Here is a 17,315-nt window from a genome sequence, read left to right on the forward strand (position 1 = left end):
TTGGATCAGAAGATTCAAGAAAAATGTTTGAAATTCAGGGAAAAATGTGCTATTTCTGAATACCCCTTGATTCAAGGATTGGTTTAGTTTATGGTAAGTTTATGTTAGTTTTAGGTTAGGTTATGTCTCCTTAAAAAAAAAATCTCATTGTACTTAGTGTTACAAAAATGATATATCATATACTTTTAAAATTATAAGAATGAACAGTGTTTAAATCACGAATAGCAAACTAAAGCTGAAGAGTAACAGCTGACCACTTATTATGTAAATCAAATGTAATTATTATAACAAAGATTCAATATAGTATATTTAATTTAAAAAAAGGAGGATTTCTTTGGGTCATGTTGGGTTTGGGAAGTGTTTTTTAAGTGAAGAAAATAATGCATTTTAAGCCCTTGAAGTTCACGTCGGCGCTAGGGAAGTGCACATTTTGCTTGCAAGTTCAAAGTGTTTTAAAAGCATCGACAAGAATGGCGGAATATGGTATCATTTTGGATTTATCAAACGAGGTTATAAGCCTTTTGGTTTCTTACATGTTATTCCCGAGCAGTCATCAACAAAATGTTAAACGCCAACTGTCGCTGCATTTGTTCTAACTTTATTTGCTTACATCACAGCTTGCGCCTAGTACTCCAGCCCAAGTGCCTTCATTCGCTGCTCGATTTCGATCGTCGGCAGACCGTGCTCCTTGTTGTAGTGGTAACTCACCACCAGCTGTTTCTCCTCCAGACCGGGTATGTGCTCGTACAGGGACTTTTCCAGGCTCCGGTCGATATCGTTCTCCTCACGCAGCACGCAAAAGTAAAGCATAAACACGGCCATGCTGGCGATCACCACGTACGGCTGGTACCAAGGCATGTCCTCGTTATCCTGGCCACTTCGGGTGTGCTCGGCCCTCCACCGAGAGGCCGGGCTGTTGAAGTACTGCAACGGTTTGTCGTTTACGGGTTTTGGTTCATTTGGGTTGACTTTTGGGGTTTGTGTGGCCAAGCATCGTGAAATCGTTTGTCGTGACAAAAGCCGGGTTCTGTGCAAAGAATACCATAAAAAAATATTTCAGTATCTGGTACTGCGAGGGTTAAATTCTATGAGCATTGCACAATCTTGAGAAAGAAAAACTTTTTTCTTGAACTAGATTGGTACTTACGTGTGGCGCAGTTTAGACAATGCTTGTACAAAAATAATTTGAGACATATCAACTGCTTAACTCTTTAAATTAGTGATCTTTTTCCAGATTTAAATTTTAATCTTGCACAATGTTTGTTTTTATTTTGGAACTTTGCTGTTTAACTTTCCGGTATTTTGACGTTTGACAGCAATAACACAACAAAAACGTAACGCGTAACGCGTGTGATGTTTATGAAAATTTGCGCCAAATTCTCCTAAAAACAAACTAATCATGGAATCGGAAGGCACCACTTCAGGAAATCAGCCGGAAACAATCGTTGAAAATCCTGTTATACCCGAGTCCGAGGAGATCGATTTCGGCGATGACACATTCCCAGTTCAGACGGTAACGGAACAGGAGAAAGAGAGCGATGAAATCCAACCCGATCAAGGGGAAACGGAAGCTGAAGGAGAGAACGACGTTGAAACGGAAGAAGCACCCGAAGAAGAGTTAATCGAAGATACGGAACTAGAAGCGGACTCAGCCGAGCAACCAGATGACCAGCCTACAAAAGAGGCAACATCCGCTAGGAAAGGTAACTTCAAACCTAATAAATTTAAACTAATAATTCCACATTTGCTGACGATTAAATTTGTAGAACCTGCCGAGCCGCGTCTAGTCCAGTTGCCGCTCAGCAAAATCAAGCAGATCATGAAGCTCGACCCGGACGTGAACATCGTGTCGGCGGAAGCCATCTTCCTGGTGACCCGGGCCGCCGAACTTTTTGTGCAGAATTTGGCCAAGGAAGCGTACACACATACGGCGGCCGGCAAGAAGAAAACGATCGCAAAGCGGGACGTCGACATGACGATCGAATCCGTCGATACGCTCATGTTTCTCGAGGGAATGATGAACGTGTGATTGTCACGGATGCCGAAGATTGTCGTTGTAGTAACGTTATCAAAGACCTAAATTTAATTTTAAATCTTGTAAGACGCTAGTTATTAAAATATTTAGTTTCACCAATGGGTTTTAAAGTGTTGTGAGAAAATTCCGTGAAAATGTGTAATTGGGATATACAATAGGGTGTTTCATCCAAATAAAAAAGTTCTCAGAATCAGGCAAACCGAGGTTGCCCTAGTAGAGGATACCCATAGGGACTCTCATGCCAAATATCAGCCCATTTGGTTAAGAATTGGCCTGTCCCCAGCGGTTCAAAGTTTACATGTAAATTACCATGGGATTTTTTTGCGCCCCTGGACGAGAATTGACCCCACGACTTCTGGATTTGAAAACCCAGTACGCCGCAAGTCGATACCCATCCCCTACGGTTCAGGATTCCCAGTGAGAATGTCGACTCATTGAAGGGATTCTGACTTTGCCGAACCAGACAGGAATCGAACCGATGGCCATCAAGTTCCGTTTATAAGGCGAAACATGTAACCTCACGGTCACGGCAATTCGGCCTAAATTGCTGACAATCCTACCGAATAAAAAATCTATCAATCAATCAATGTTATTGTTTACAACTATAAAGCTAATTTTCATCAACAAAATGACTCTTTGTACGAACACAAAAGGTTTAAAAAGGACCAAACTTCAAAAATTAACTACCCGAGTCAACTATAACCGACTAGAACAGTTGGAACAAAATTCCATTGATTTTGTGCAGGATTATAGAATTCTGCGGTACCGGAATACACTCAAACCCCGATGGTTTGACACCAACTGTTGTCAAACGAACGGGGTAAATTTTTTTACACGGAGTTCACACACACTGCCAAACGTTTGTTTTGATAGTGTGCGTGAGCGCCGTGTAAAAAGTGACAGTTCGTCACTTTTTTAGTTTGACCACCGACACCGACGTAACACTCCATGTAAAAAATCTGCTGAAATGTGTCCCAGCACGACTCACCCCAATTACTTCCTTGGAATCACCCCTTGCCGATAAAAATATATTTCGCAACACTGCTCGACCCATTGTTTGCAAACAAAACGTAGTTTATGAATGAATCAGCTGATTTGTGTTTACAAACAAAATAGAATCAGTGTTGCCTTGCTAATACATTTCAAGCAAAACAATGTAAAAGGGCCGAAGCCGAAGTGTAAACAAAGAGTCTATCCTGCTCACGTCAGTTGATGTTTACATAAGGAACGAGCAGGATAGACTCTTTGTTTACACTTCGGCTTCGGCCCTTTTACAGTGTTTTGCTAGATTTTTCGAAAAACCGTTTGACAGCTCACCGGACTTACCGGAGGGGTGATGCAAAGAAAGGTCATCTTTTTTACTTGAGTGTTACGTCGGTGTCGGTGGTTTGACTTTGACCAACCAACACTTCTTTTACACGGAGTTCACACACACTACCAAACGTTTGTTTTGATAGTGAGCGTGAGCGCCGTGTAAAAAGTGACAATTCAAGATTTTTTTAAATTGCGAATTTCTAATTAAATTGCGTACTGGCCGGTACTCGGTACTGGCCTTAAACTTTCAACCACACCTTCCAAATAAACCCCTCTGCAAAGGCCAACGTCACAACCGTCACACCAACCATTTTGGTTCTCGGTTCGACCGCATGGTGGGGCGCGCGTGGGCAAGATGCAAAAAAATGCGCTGCGTGCTGGTGTTTGTGTTGATGTCAAAAAGCGTAGCCATTTTAGAAAATCAAAACAGATTGAAAATTTCGGTGCATAAGAGCGCGAGTGCGGAAAGTGACTTTTTCGTGCGTGAATCAAGCGTGAAAGTAGCTGGAAAATGTTCTAATCGGATGGGATTCGACCGCTTGTGCAGGTGAGTACGGAATGGACCGCGGTGGGGTTCGATTTGGGGCCGTTTTCGGACGGAACAGTTTCGGTCGGAGGCGTCTGGCGTGAGATTTTTTTCTCTCTCCTTTTGCTACCTTGCGATATGCTTCAGCAGGCCGTCCGAACGACGAAAAGCACCTCCGTCACAGGTGAGCGAGGATCCTCCGGTCGGATTGAGTCATCATCCTGCACCGCACAGATTCAGGGTTGTTCGTGAAATTCTTTTTTCTTCGGGAAAAAAGATGGCTTGGGCCAGTGCTGATTTTGAATGTTTATTTTTTGTTTCTTTTTGGGGATGGCTTGGTTTATAATTAAACACATTTTGTTTGTTGTTTGTCGTCTACATACTTTTCTTCTGGCGTGATGCCGCCGCAAAAGCATTTTGTGATAAAAACAGTGTTGTGTATCTCTCTTTTGCACCATTTTCTCTTCTTACTTTCGCCTACGTGATTTTGTTTGCGTTTCTCGCCAAAGAAATGATAATATGAAATACATTGAATAAAAAGTATTTTGAACTAAAGATTGCAGACACACCCTTTTTATTTTCAAAATAAAATACTTGACAAAATAGTTTGTTTGAGCTATGCTGTTTAGTTGAGTAATGAAAACCTATTTACATTTTCAATAGCTCTTATCAAGTAGTGATGTCATCCCGTTTAGTTTGTCTAATTTGTTTTAACGTTTTAACTGGTCAATGTTTGACATAGATTAGGGCTACCAACTCTTAATGTTAAATACCGACATGATCTCAAATTATGGCATGAATCAAAACTTTGTGTTCCTTCAAAATTTGGTTGAACTCTGTTTACGAGATTTCAAGTTGTCTTCCGCAAATAATATCGCCCTGCGTGTATTCCCGGATAGAACAGTACAGTCATCCCACATATTCGGCAAAGTCGGCAAAAAAAAAACAACTGTTTCCACTAAAACTGCGATAACTTTAAAATTTGGCCGATGACCTATACTGCCCGTACTACGCATAATTGTCCCATGTAATTTTTGGTCGATTCTGACTTTTGTAATTTTTAGGTTTAGTTTGACGTTTTCTTCTCGAAAATCACATATTACTGCGGGCGTTAATAATTACACTCAAAATATTGTTCACCACAATGTTGCATGAAAATATAGGTGATTTTTTTCCATATGGATGTTCATGCCAAATCTACGTGAAGCTCAGGAGGCTAGGCTTCATCCATTTTCGAATAAACCAATACAACCATATTCCACATCACAAGAATTTCACGTCAATCTTGCAGTGTATTCATGCAACCTCTACCTTCCCGGAATGAAATCATCACATGATTATCTAGTGAAATTGAAAGTACGGGGCGTTGGGGGAGGGGGGTTATTTCGCTTTTGTTGTATTATTAACGATTTCAAAAAATAAAAAATGGGATTGTTATTTTAAGTTTTATTTTCGAAATTTCCCGATTTTCATTAATACTAACACACTTTAAAATTACAACACAACACACAAAACTCTGCCAATCACAATTCACAATATTTTCCTCTGTATTGAAATCTCCGACATCAGTAATCTCACACGCACACACACACGAATGGTCCATGTTTCCGGCTTATCGCTTGCGGGGAGTTTAGGGAAATCAGTATGGCTGTTTTGACAACTTCGGTCGGCGGCCAGTGCCTTTTCTCCTTCTTTTCAGCCCGCTTCGCTCCTTTGATGACTTTGCTGGCCAGTCCCGCTGAACCATGCGCATCTCTAGCCTTATGCTACTGTTGGTAATGATGGAGGCACCGATCGCGCAGAATTTCTGGTTCCGTGGGCTACAAAATAAATACATAAAAAAATGATTCGAAACTTAGCTAAAATGATGACGAAAATCTTCACTGAAATACTTACATTCGCAAATATAAATCTAACTTCTAATTTTCTAACCAAATCCACTATAACAGACAAAATAACTGAAGCCATGCTCAGTTGTTGAGCACCAGCAGCAAACTGATTGTCCCCATCAGACTTCCGCGACCGGCTCAAAATTTTCAGACAGGAAAATCACGCAACGTTCAATCTTAGTTCATCGTCGTCACTTTTCACCACAATATTGCATGAATTGGTTAGTGGATATTTTCCATACCACTTTCCATGCGAATGTGACATGAACTTAATGCAAACCAAAATCAGCTGACTGCAAGCCACGCCTCTAATTTTTCAGGCATGAATTTCACGTGACATTTAGTTGTGTTAGTATGGGTTGCGCGGGCAGCGTGAGAATCAAGTACGGTTGACGTGAATTTATTGTGAAAATTGCATGGCTCATGTGAAACGGTGTTTGGGACCAGAAATCGGCTGCCACCGGAATTTTCATGCAACTCTGTGGTGAAAGGTTTTATGAGTGTAGAGTTCACGCGCGGTGATACCACCGCAAGATAATGGTCGCATGACAGCCGCATGACAACCGCAGAACAAATTTTTTGCTGTTGTCAAAGGTTGCCTTGAGTTTTCAGCTGACTTTTTGGAAAATATTCAAAACAAATCAAGTTGACAGCCAAATCAACGCAGAATTTCAGTTCAACTTGCGGATTTTTACACTGCGGTAGTTAGGCGGCAATAATCTCCTGTCATTCACAGCAATGGAGAAACGTGATTTTATCTCGCAATAAGCAATAAAATCTTGTACTTTGTTAGAAAACTCATCAGAAACAACACCAAGTCTGTTTGTCCCATCGTTGTACTTCTACGCATAATTGTCCCACGAAGTATTTTCCTTCGCTGAATCATTAGTTTTACAAAGCATTGTGTCTTGTTTACCTTTTGTAAAGCAAGAGAATAACAAATAAGAGTAATAAACTGCTAACTGGGGCTATCAGGGACTTATAATTGGACATTGGACATGAATAGGGACCCACGGGGCAATTGAAGCCTAACATTTCAAAAGGGCACATAACTTTTGTAAACAATAGTGTATCCCTTTCACTCAAATGACAGTTTACATTAGGTGTGAAAGGGACACACTCTGGTTTTAAAAAGTTATATGCCCTAATGAAATGGCAAGCACGAATTATGCGTAGAAACACAAAAAACGGTCGAAAAATTTCAAGGGCTTTTTGCTCAGTTGCACTTTTTTGAACATGGGACAATTATGCGTTGAACGACAGTATACACACAGACAGTCTTTGGTATACATGTCTGGGTACCAAAAGTTGCGTCTTTCAATTACGAAATGGAAACTCTAATATTACTTAGTAATACTGAGTATCGTTAGTATGCGAGTATACTTGTTAGTATACTAACCGAAAAGCAATAAAAAAAACGGAATCGACGTAACACCTTATAATGTGGCCCTCTTAAACCTTGCGGTTTCGTCAACGGATCCACAGGCGTGTATCGTTCTTTTTGCGACAAGACTCCGCCTCCCGGGTCTCCTAAGTGTGAAGGTATGGGCACGGGGAGAGGGCACCGAATACCTATATTTTACACTTAGAATTTTTTGCGTCCGCCCCGGGATTCGAACCGGCGACCTCTGGATTGTGAGTCCAGTGCGCGGTCCGATTGATCCACACAGGCAGACCCAAGCAATAAACTGTTAGTATATTAAGATATTCTCAGTATATTGGTAAGTATACTGGCGATATGTAAAGGAAATAATAAGTATACTAACATATATTTTGATATAGTGGTTAAAATAATAATTAAAGCTCTAAGAGTTTCCAACCCCTTGGGTGTGAGTCACCCAAAACCTCTTTACGCAAATGGACCGACCATTTTACTTCCCCATCCGATAGAAGGCCAGGAGGATAAGGCGGGAATCGAACCCACGCCCCATAGCAAGAGAGTGCCCAAATAAAGATTCTAAAAATAGTAGGGTCGACAGAAAAGATGCATTTGGCGTGCTATTTACAAATTATCACAAAAGTGTTCTGAATTTGTGGGTGTTTCGAATATGTGGGACGCCTTTACAGACATGTTTTGGCAGGCCAAGGATTGATACCTAAGAGCATGCAATGGTACTGATCTTGTTGCTTGCTCTTCGGTTGACGTCCAGGTAAGGAACATCCTGGAAGGAGCACAACTAACTACATCCGTAGTTCTGTTAGATCATCTGAATTATCTTGATCATAACAGTATAGCTCTGGTTCCTTGCAAATGTCTTATTTTCTTACCTCCACGTTGGCTTGGTTTTCATGATGACCTAGCTGGTGGCCTGTGGAAACGGATCGTAAACCTTTGACAACCGCGGGTCAGAGTCGAGACGGCTGAATGAAAGGGGCGCGACAATGTGGGAAAGGGAAGTAATGTATGATTGTAGACGGTATTGTTTTGATTCGCAGTATGTTGAGTCAACTACTGTGGATGTACCTGAAACATCGCACAACGGGGTTTTCTCTTCTCTTCATTCTCAGCTACCACCTATCTCCTATTTTTATTTTGCTATACTGATTCTCACTTCTTCACTGATTCTTCTATTTAATATCCATCATTTGATTTTGATTTTACTAACTTTGATTCTCTTATCACTCAAAGCTTTTCCACTCTTTTTTTACCAACTGATACTGCTGTAACAAACTTTGTTTTTTCCTTAATGTACTAGTAATATCAAGTCTATTTATCATTTGTCTAATCTTTTTTGATTTATTGCGAATTTATTTATTTGAATAATTCTTTATCTGTCCTATAAATTATCATTACTATAATCTAAGCTTGTTTTGTATCTCTGTTTATTAACTATTGTCTAATTTTACATCTAATACATCCAGCTTCTCATTTTTATTCTTTAAAATACGCTCATCATTCTCTTACTATAGATTCTTGATTTTTATGAAATATATTCTCTTTTACTGTCTTTTGTTTTCAATCTTCACCCTTTTTTTCAAACAAGGGAGGAGGATTAACACAAATATTACTATTGTACTTTGGGTAAGCTTTATAACATGCTTAGGATGAAAAATTGTAACAAAACACCGCGACAGAAGAAATAGCAACAGATTAACACGACTCAACATTAGGCAAGATTTCAGGAGAAAATAATACACAGTAAATAACAATTAGTTTGTGAACTCAAACTAAACATATAACAGTTTTTGCTTTAATGAAAGTTGATGGGCACTCTATAAATGGTTAGGCGCTTATACTTGCATCAAACCCTACGTAATGTACCACCCCCGACGGGGTTAAAATGCGTAACCGGAAAAGAAGGTGTGCATTAGAGACCCTAAATAGGGAGACTAGTTTAAGCTTCCTATGTTTTGAGCTTGGCAACACTGATAAGTTTTGCTGGGCGTAAAGGCAAATGCTCGTTTGGATACGTCAAACTCGCGTCTGTTTGGGTACGTCAAATTCACTTCGTCCAGTCTCCCTATTTAGGATCTCTAGTGTGCATGCCTGGCACGAAAACTCAAAGCGTGTTCTAGTGTGTTGCTCGTACTGACTCATAGCAAGGGTGAGATGTAGGTGTAAGGGTAGTGCGTGTTCATCGGGAACCTAGCGCATAAGATCGGTCAAGGCCCGTTCTTACACTGAAAGTTGCGAATTGCGAATATTACATACAGAGGCGCCGACTAGTCCATAATGTTGGGGGGGGGGCTCGGTTTTTTCCGAAATCGTTAGGTGAGAGTGATGATTTGATGTTTAAGTTTATTGTATATCACGAATTTTACCAATTTGAATATTACGATGTGATAAGAGTTTTTTCATCCAGAATCCATTTTTTTTCTTGAAAAAGATAATTTATTAAAACGTGATTGAGAATGTTTATTGGGGTAATTTTTTATATGTTTGGAAGGCGAATTTCTTCTAATTGGCATATTCTCACTTATTTTTCAGAAGTAACAGTCAATAATAACAACAAATATTCTAAAGATGAAAACAAAAGTAAAAAGCAAAAAATTTGAACTTTAGAAATTGGAAAATACACATTAATAAAACAACATTTTTTTGAAATCTGCAATTTAGAAAAAAATAACAGAAAAAAAAATATTCCATAATTTTAATTTTTTTAAAAAACCCTAGGGTTGAAAAAAACTCATGGCTTAAAAATGTTAAGAAATCAAAAGTTGAAATTCAGAAATTTAAAAAATCAGAAATTTGGAAATTACAATCAATGTTCAAAAAAATCGAAAATTTAACATCAATTTATTTGTTAAGAATTTAAGAATTTAAGAATTTAAGAATTTAAGAATTTAAGAATTTAAGAATTTAAGAATTTAAGAATTTAAGAATTTAAGAATTTAAGAATTTAAGAATTTAAGAATTTTAGAATTTTAGAATTTAAGAATTTAAGAATTTAAGAATTTAAGAATTTAAGAATTTAAGAATTTAAGAATTTAAGAATTTAAGAATTTAAGAATTTAAGAATTTAAGAATTTAAGAATTTAAGAATTTAAGAATTTAAGAATTTAAGAATTTAAGAATTTAAGAATTTAAGAATTTAAGAATTTTAGAATTTTAGAATTTACGAATAACCAAAAAGATACACATACGGTTTTTAATAAAATCAAAAAAAGCATTATGACAATTTGATACTACCAAAAATTTGCATTTTTTAAAAATGAAATCAAGAAAAAAAATTACCTAAAATTACTCAAAGAAATATCGAATTTATCAGCATTTTTTTTAATATAAAGCTGTCATCAAATGACCATTTTGAAAAGTGTTTCAGTTCATTTTCGCTAAATCCTGATCTACAATGGCAAATCGCAGAATGTTGCGTCTGAAAACTTGATGATTGTTTTGGCAAGAGTTTGCGTAAGTTTGCTCTTGTATACTAAGCTTGCTGGTTTTCCTTCCTAGTTAGCATAAGAGAGCGCAGTAGTATAGATGAAACGTTGTCGATTTAGAAAACAACAAATGTTTTTGAACTATTTTACAGATTGCTTACAAGAATTCTATCCAATTCCAATTCAGTTTTAAATATTATTTTCAATTATTCCTTTGATTTTTTTGTAATATTTAAAATAAAAATATTTTTCTTCCAAAATTTCTGGGGGGGCACAATGTATGGGCTGCCCCCCCTGCCTAATTTTAAGGGGGGCAAAAAGTACCGTGCCCCCCCAGAGTCGGCGCCCCTGATTACATATATTAGATTTTAAACCGATCCTCGGTCCCAACCTGGTCGTAGCACCTAAAAGGACCTAATCAAAATAAGCTATGAATAAAAAAAAATGTGATGTGATGTGAAATGGGCCTTGACTGTGGCGCCATCATTTCTGGTGGAAGATCCGAGAACTTAATTTTAATTCAAACCAGTCGTTATATTTCTGATTGATGGATTTAAAATAGAGATTTACGTCTGTTTGTCTGTGCTTCTACGATCAATAACGACCACCAGGAGTGTAGCCAGAATTTTGGTTCGGGGGTAAGGATACTTGTAAGAATCGCCGAAATACGCGACTTCCAAAAGGTTAACTGATTTTACTCAAAATTGACACAGTTAAGGTAAAGTGGGACAAGACTACCATAAGGGACAAGAGGAACAATTCTTGAGTTTCTTAAAAGGTCCTATAAACTATTGTCTTTTCACCTTCCAAAAACCCTCCAACCCCAAGCGAAATGAACCTGGAGGTGGAGACACCGTGGAGATTTTCCCTTGTCTCCATAAAAAAAGTGGAGCATCAACACTTCCCGTCTTCCGAATCCCTTTCCTTGCCCCTGGTGCTAGAATTGCCCGTGCCATTTTCCTCTTGCCCCACTTATTTTTGAATCGAGCCGGGGTTATCTCCAAGTCCAACTGACTTGACACGTATGAATGGAAATCAGTACTTATGGTTAATTTGCCCGGCGATTCCCACCTCCGGTGTAGAAATAGGAAGAAGGTGCGAACATTGCGCACGCCTTTTCAAAGCCCATCTGACAAATTTCTTTCCTCTCATTCCAGCAACCATGTGGTTACGGAGCGAAACGCGCGACCGGCGGCTGCGCTCGAGCAGTTCCCGCGTCACGGTCAAGAATAAAAAGCACGCAAAATTTCACCCCTCAAAACCCGCGACCAAACGGGGCCCACTTCCAACGGTGACGACGCCCGGTGGCCGCAGTCGTCCGGTGGTCCGAACCAGTCCGCGACGGTCGGGAGGCGGTGGCCGAAGGAGCGATAAGCCGCCGTCGGACGACGGAGTTGGTGGTGGTGGTGGTGGGGGAGGAGAGAACGAGATTCCGGAGGAATGCAAGGAAAACTGCTGGCAGGACAGCAACGATCTCACGCTGTTTGACTCGGGCGTAGGGGTGAAGAGCTCGTACGAGGGTGCGACCAGTTTGTATGCGAGGAAGGCGACGGATGAGATTGGTTCGCCGGACGATTGTCTGAACCAGTTTGGGGTGATCTCGTTCGATGGGGGGAGTAAAACTTCGATCTCTCAGCAGCCGGTTGAACCACTTAAATCGAAATGTGTCACCGAGTGTGACAGCACGACGGAGATTGACTGCGACGTTAGCTATCCCTCGACGTCCGGGTTCTGCAATCGACGTCCTTTGTTACCGTCGCCACCGCCGTTGGATGTGGTGGTTCCGGAGGTTGATTCCACTACCGATACGATTCCGGACACGACGAACGAGCTGGAACCAGTCACCAGCATAGTTCCCTCGTTTCATCCGGCTTCGGCCTCGTCCTCGTCGTCATCGTCAACGTCTTCTTCGTCGTCATCGTTGTCCTCCACTTTTCAACCGGCCAGCTACAGCAGCTGCTCGTCGGTGACCGGTCCGGAAGAACAACCCGCCTCGAGCAGCTACTCCCCAAATGCGACTTCGGCGACGGCGGATCTGATTTCGATGTTCGACGATGAGCACTACAAGAACGCGGGGGATTTTCAGTACACGGACTTTCTGCCGTACAATACGCTACTCACGCAAGCGCTGCTCAGCTGTGGCGACGTCTCTAGCCTCAATCTCAACTGCGACAACATGGCGACGGGGACCGGGAATGATTCGGGTGGCTTTCTTTCTTCGATCAACCCGACGGCCATTGAGAACTTGAAGGCGTTGACGAATTTTCAAACGGTGGCAGCTGCTGCGGCCGCCGCCACTCTGGAAGAAACGATGGCCGGGCCAAGCTCGAGCGGGGCGTATTTGGGCCAGGAGCTGGTCGGGACGGAGTCGGAATCGTTGATCCACAACATTGAGTGCACCGAAACGATTGCGCTGTGCGGCAGGGCTGACGAGGGGGACGCCGGCGGTGCGATGCATTTGGAGTCGGACGAGTGCATGGAGATTGAGGAATCGAACGACGCCCAGCACGAGCACGTCGCGTGGGAAACGTTCGATCCGTACGTGTTCATCAAGCACCTGCCGCCGCTGACGTGCGAGATGCGGTCCAAGTGTCCGGCGCTGCCGCTCAAGACGCGCTCCAGTCCGGAGTTTAGCCTCGTGCTCGACCTGGACGAAACGCTCGTGCACTGCAGCCTGCAGGAGCTGTCCGATGCGAGCTTCAAGTTTCCGGTGCTATTCCAGGAGTGTCAGTATACGGTGTTTGTGCGCACGCGGCCCTTCTTCCGCGAGTTTCTCGAAAAGGTTTCGCAAATCTTCGAGGTGATTCTGTTTACCGCCTCCAAGCGGGTGTACGCGGACAAGCTGCTCAACCTGCTCGATCCCGAGCGGCGGCTAATAAAGTAAGTTGTTGAGTTGGGACGCTGATTGGAGTTCAAACGCTAACCGTAAATGTAACCTTTGCAGGTATCGTCTCTTTCGCGAGCATTGTGTGCTAGTCAATGGCAATTATATCAAAGATTTGACCATTCTGGGGCGAGATTTGTCCAAAACCATCATTATTGACAACTCGCCGCAAGCATTTGGGTAAGTTTGAACTAGGTATAAGCAAGAAACTATTTGTAACAATCGCTTTGCTCAACAGATATCAGCTGGAAAATGGAATTCCCATCGAGAGCTGGTTCATGGATCAGAACGATTCCGAGCTGATGAAGATATTGCCATTCTTGGAGCGATTAGCGGAAATGGTAAGAATGTCCCCGACGCTGCATCACATTTGGACGTAAAACTAAATCAATTTCAATTCTTCTTTTCATAGAGAGAGGACGTGCGGCCGCACATTCGCGAAAAGTTTAGGCTGTTTTCGTACCTTCCGCCGGATTAAGGCGCGCACCGTCGCGCAGCCGGCGATGACGACGACAGCAAACAATCAGTATCAATATCTCATAGCTAAAGTGAATTTGCATCTCCTGCGCGCGCGCGCTCCACGTCTTTCCGGTGCGCGCGCGCTCTGTTTGAAGCGCGGGCTTCATAATTTAATACCTTACTCTAAGCCAGAAAGAAGAAGAACATTGATCTATAGATAAAGAGAAATTGCATAAACATACACATTTAGACAAGGGCACACCAAAACAAACATGATTGTGTAACAAAAGCATACAAAACAATTAAGAATTAAAAGTTTACAAACTCTAGAAGGGTAAGCAACACTAGATGTTAAACACTAAAAAACAAACAAACACAAAAAAAAAACAATTAAGAAACCAGAAACATAACCGTGCAGTACACAGAATAATCGATAAGCGTAAACTTAACCAAGCGAAACTAGAATTTTTCCCTTGACCCATTTGTAAGCGTTACTGTTACTTTTCACTTTGTTACTGTGGGTTTTGAATCCTTTGCAGCATTAACAAAAGTAAGTTGAATAATAACGTAAAGAACAAACAAGCAACAACAAAATTAGAGTAGCATGCAATATAATGATAACAATACTAATCAACGTAAAAAAAAACGAAAAATATTTAATTAGAACTGTAGAGTTAGATTTGCAGGAAAGGCATAATCAGAATACTAAATGATGAAAGCAACTTATTATTGCAGAGAATTTTTAAACGATTAAGTTGTAAACATATACCATTGTTTATATTGTCCTATCGATCATTATTGTTATAAATAATTTGATATTATTTCTATTTATTGAGGAGCTTGCTTGTATCATTTGCTGTATGATATGATTATTTTAAAAGCAATTAAAATTATACATTTATACACACACAAGCATTGTTCGATTATGTACAGAGAAAAAAAGCATTGAAACATTGATCAAAACAACGGTTTAACAAAAGAGCAAAAAAAAAGCGTGTTGAATACCAAAACTCATTGTCGACAAGAAAGAAAAAAAAGAATCTTCCGGATGTTGCGTTCCACAGGTTGGACCGTGTCCGAACGGGAGAGCTGTGATGCAGATTTTGTGAGCGCCATCGACGACGGACCAGCTACTTTTTCACAGCTATGAATTGTCCACACTTTATGCTTGAAAAGCATTTTCTAAAGAGTGGCGCAAACAGGTTTTTTGAAACAAACTTGGAACAGGAAAACAAAAACAGTCCGGCTTTGTTTCAACAGCTGCTAGAAGCAACGGAAAACAGGAAAGCCCACTCGGAAATAAATTCAATTGGTTAGTTCAAATTGTTGTTTTTCATTGTTTGATTACAATATCACAGTTCGTAACGTAAGGTGGGATTTGTGAAAAATAATAAATTCTGGAGCAACATTTGAAAAGGGCGCATAAGCAATTTGACAGCCAGCACTATTTTGCTAATTCTGAGCCAAAAGTAAACTATTTAACAAAACTCGTCGTGTTAAATGGTAGCTGGGAAGGCCAGCTATTGATTTACATTTCGATTTTTGTGAAAAAGTTACATGTTGGCTCGGAATTAGCAAAATTGTTCATGCTGTCAAAATGCTTATCCGTCCTTTTCTCGTGTTGCTCCAGAAATAGTGCGTTTTTTAATTACAAAAAATGAGTCATCGCGTATATTTCGAAAATATCGCAATTTTAGTGAAAAAAGATGTTTTTTTTTTTTATTTTGGCTATTTGCTGAATTTGCGCGGGCTTCGCAATATCCCTGTTTTTGAGCAATTCTCTACGAAATCGGTCCTTTTTCTTCAATTTTAATTTTTGTATTTTTTAATCCGGCTGACTCAATGAAAGCATTTTGCATCATAAGTTTGTCCATATAATTTTTCATACAAATATGGCAGCTGTCCATACAAAAATGATGCATGAAAATTAAAAAATCTGTATCTTTTGAAGGAATTTTTTGATCGATTTGGTGTCTTCAGCAAAGTTGTAGGTATGGAAAAGGACTACATTTAAAAAAATGGTACAGGGTAAACAAAATTGGTGATTTTTTATTTAACTTTTTGTCACTAAAACTTGATTTGGAAAAATACTTTTTTTTTATTTTTAGAGGACATCAAATGCCAACTTTTTAGAAATTTCCAGGTTGTGCAAAAAATCTTTGACCGAGTTATAAATTTTTGAATCAATACTGATTTTTTGAAAAAAATCAAAATATTGGTCGCAAAAAATTTTCAACTTCATTTTTCGATGTAAAATCAAAAAAGTCAGAGGTTAGTATGAGCATGCACTTCAACTTTTTTTTTTAATTCTGTTTTCAGGGCATTAAAAAATACATTTTCATCTACTAACAAAGCAAATTTGAAGATATTTGGTTGACTCATTGCCGAGATATAGCAATTTTTATTTAGCAGCGGATGCAACGATATCTCAACACTGTCTTGACCAAATCGGCTCAAAATTTTGGTGATGACTCGTTGACCTCAGTTTAATCATGAAATATCTTCATGAAACTTTTAAGAGTGATTGAAATCATCTTTTGAGTGGATTTAACAAATATCCTGTAAAATAAACTTTTGTGATTTTCTACATGTATGTAGCCCCTTAAATCCATTTATAGGCAACTTTTTTGAAAAAAGTTGCAGTTTTTCATTTGTTTAAATTAGTGCACATGTTTGCCCACTTTTGAAAAAAATATTATTGCAAAGCTGAGAAAATTCTCTATATTTTGCTTTTTTGAACTTTGTTGATACGACCCTTAGTTGCTGAGATATTGCCATGCAAAGGTTTTAAAAACAGGAAATTTGATGTTTTTTAAGTTTCACCCAAACAACCCACCATTTTCTAATGTCGATATCTCAGCAACTAATGGTCCTATTTTCAATGTTAGAATATGAAACATTCGTGAATTTTCCAATCTATTCGAAAAAAAATATTTTCAAAATTTTGTAAACCAAGACTAACATTTTAAAGGGGCCTAATATGAAATGTTTGGCCCTTTTGAAATGTTAGTCTTGATTTAAATAAACTGAAAATATTGTTTTCGAAAAGATTGGAAAATTTTACGAATTTTTCATATTTTAACATTGTAAATCGAACCATAAGTTGCATTAATTTTTTTTAAACCTTTGCATGGAAATATCTCAGCAACTAAGGGTCGTATTAACATAGATCGAAAAAGCAAAATAGAGAGAATTTTCTCAGCTTATCAAAAATATTTTTTTCAAAAGTGGGCAAACATGTGCACTTATTAAAAAAATGAAAAACCGCGACTATTTTCAAAAAAGTATCCTAAAAATGGATTTAACTTCAAAATGATGCACTATCAAAATTTCACTAAAATACTTTTTGATCGCTAATTTGATTTTACATCGAAAAATGAAGTTGAA

At 39.4% G+C, this 17,315-nt stretch overlaps 3 protein-coding genes across 3 annotated transcripts; 2 read left to right on the forward strand and 1 right to left on the reverse strand.

Annotated features, from left to right (window-relative positions):
• Positions 1-576: 576 nt before the first annotated feature.
• Positions 577-1,309, reverse strand: LOC6043797. Its single transcript, XM_001861361.2, has 2 exons — positions 1,148-1,309; positions 577-1,027 (listed from the first exon to the last, which is right to left on the reverse strand). The coding sequence occupies exons 1-2, from the start codon at positions 1,192-1,194 to the stop codon at positions 625-627; spliced, it is 450 nt and encodes a 149-aa protein (XP_001861396.2). The 5' UTR covers positions 1,195-1,309; the 3' UTR covers positions 577-624.
• Positions 1,310-1,363: 54 nt separating this feature from the next.
• On the forward strand, positions 1,364-2,139 carry LOC6043798 (DNA polymerase epsilon subunit 4). Its single transcript, XM_001861362.2, has 2 exons — positions 1,364-1,703; positions 1,767-2,139. The coding sequence occupies exons 1-2, from the start codon at positions 1,400-1,402 to the stop codon at positions 2,027-2,029; spliced, it is 567 nt and encodes a 188-aa protein (XP_001861397.2). The 5' UTR covers positions 1,364-1,399; the 3' UTR covers positions 2,030-2,139.
• A 1,604-nt stretch (positions 2,140-3,743) lies between these two features.
• On the forward strand, positions 3,744-15,251 carry LOC6043800. The gene is made up of 5 exons (XM_038262743.1): positions 3,744-3,896; positions 11,743-13,465; positions 13,530-13,649; positions 13,708-13,810; positions 13,882-15,251. Exons 2-5 carry the CDS (start codon positions 11,748-11,750, stop codon positions 13,945-13,947), a joined length of 2,007 nt encoding a protein of 668 aa, XP_038118671.1. The 5' UTR covers positions 3,744-3,896; positions 11,743-11,747; the 3' UTR covers positions 13,948-15,251.
• The last annotated feature ends 2,064 nt before the right edge of the window (positions 15,252-17,315 follow it).

Source organism: Culex quinquefasciatus, chromosome 3 (genome assembly GCF_015732765.1).
Source record: "Culex quinquefasciatus strain JHB chromosome 3, VPISU_Cqui_1.0_pri_paternal, whole genome shotgun sequence".
Taxonomy (NCBI): domain Eukaryota; kingdom Metazoa; phylum Arthropoda; class Insecta; order Diptera; family Culicidae; genus Culex; species Culex quinquefasciatus.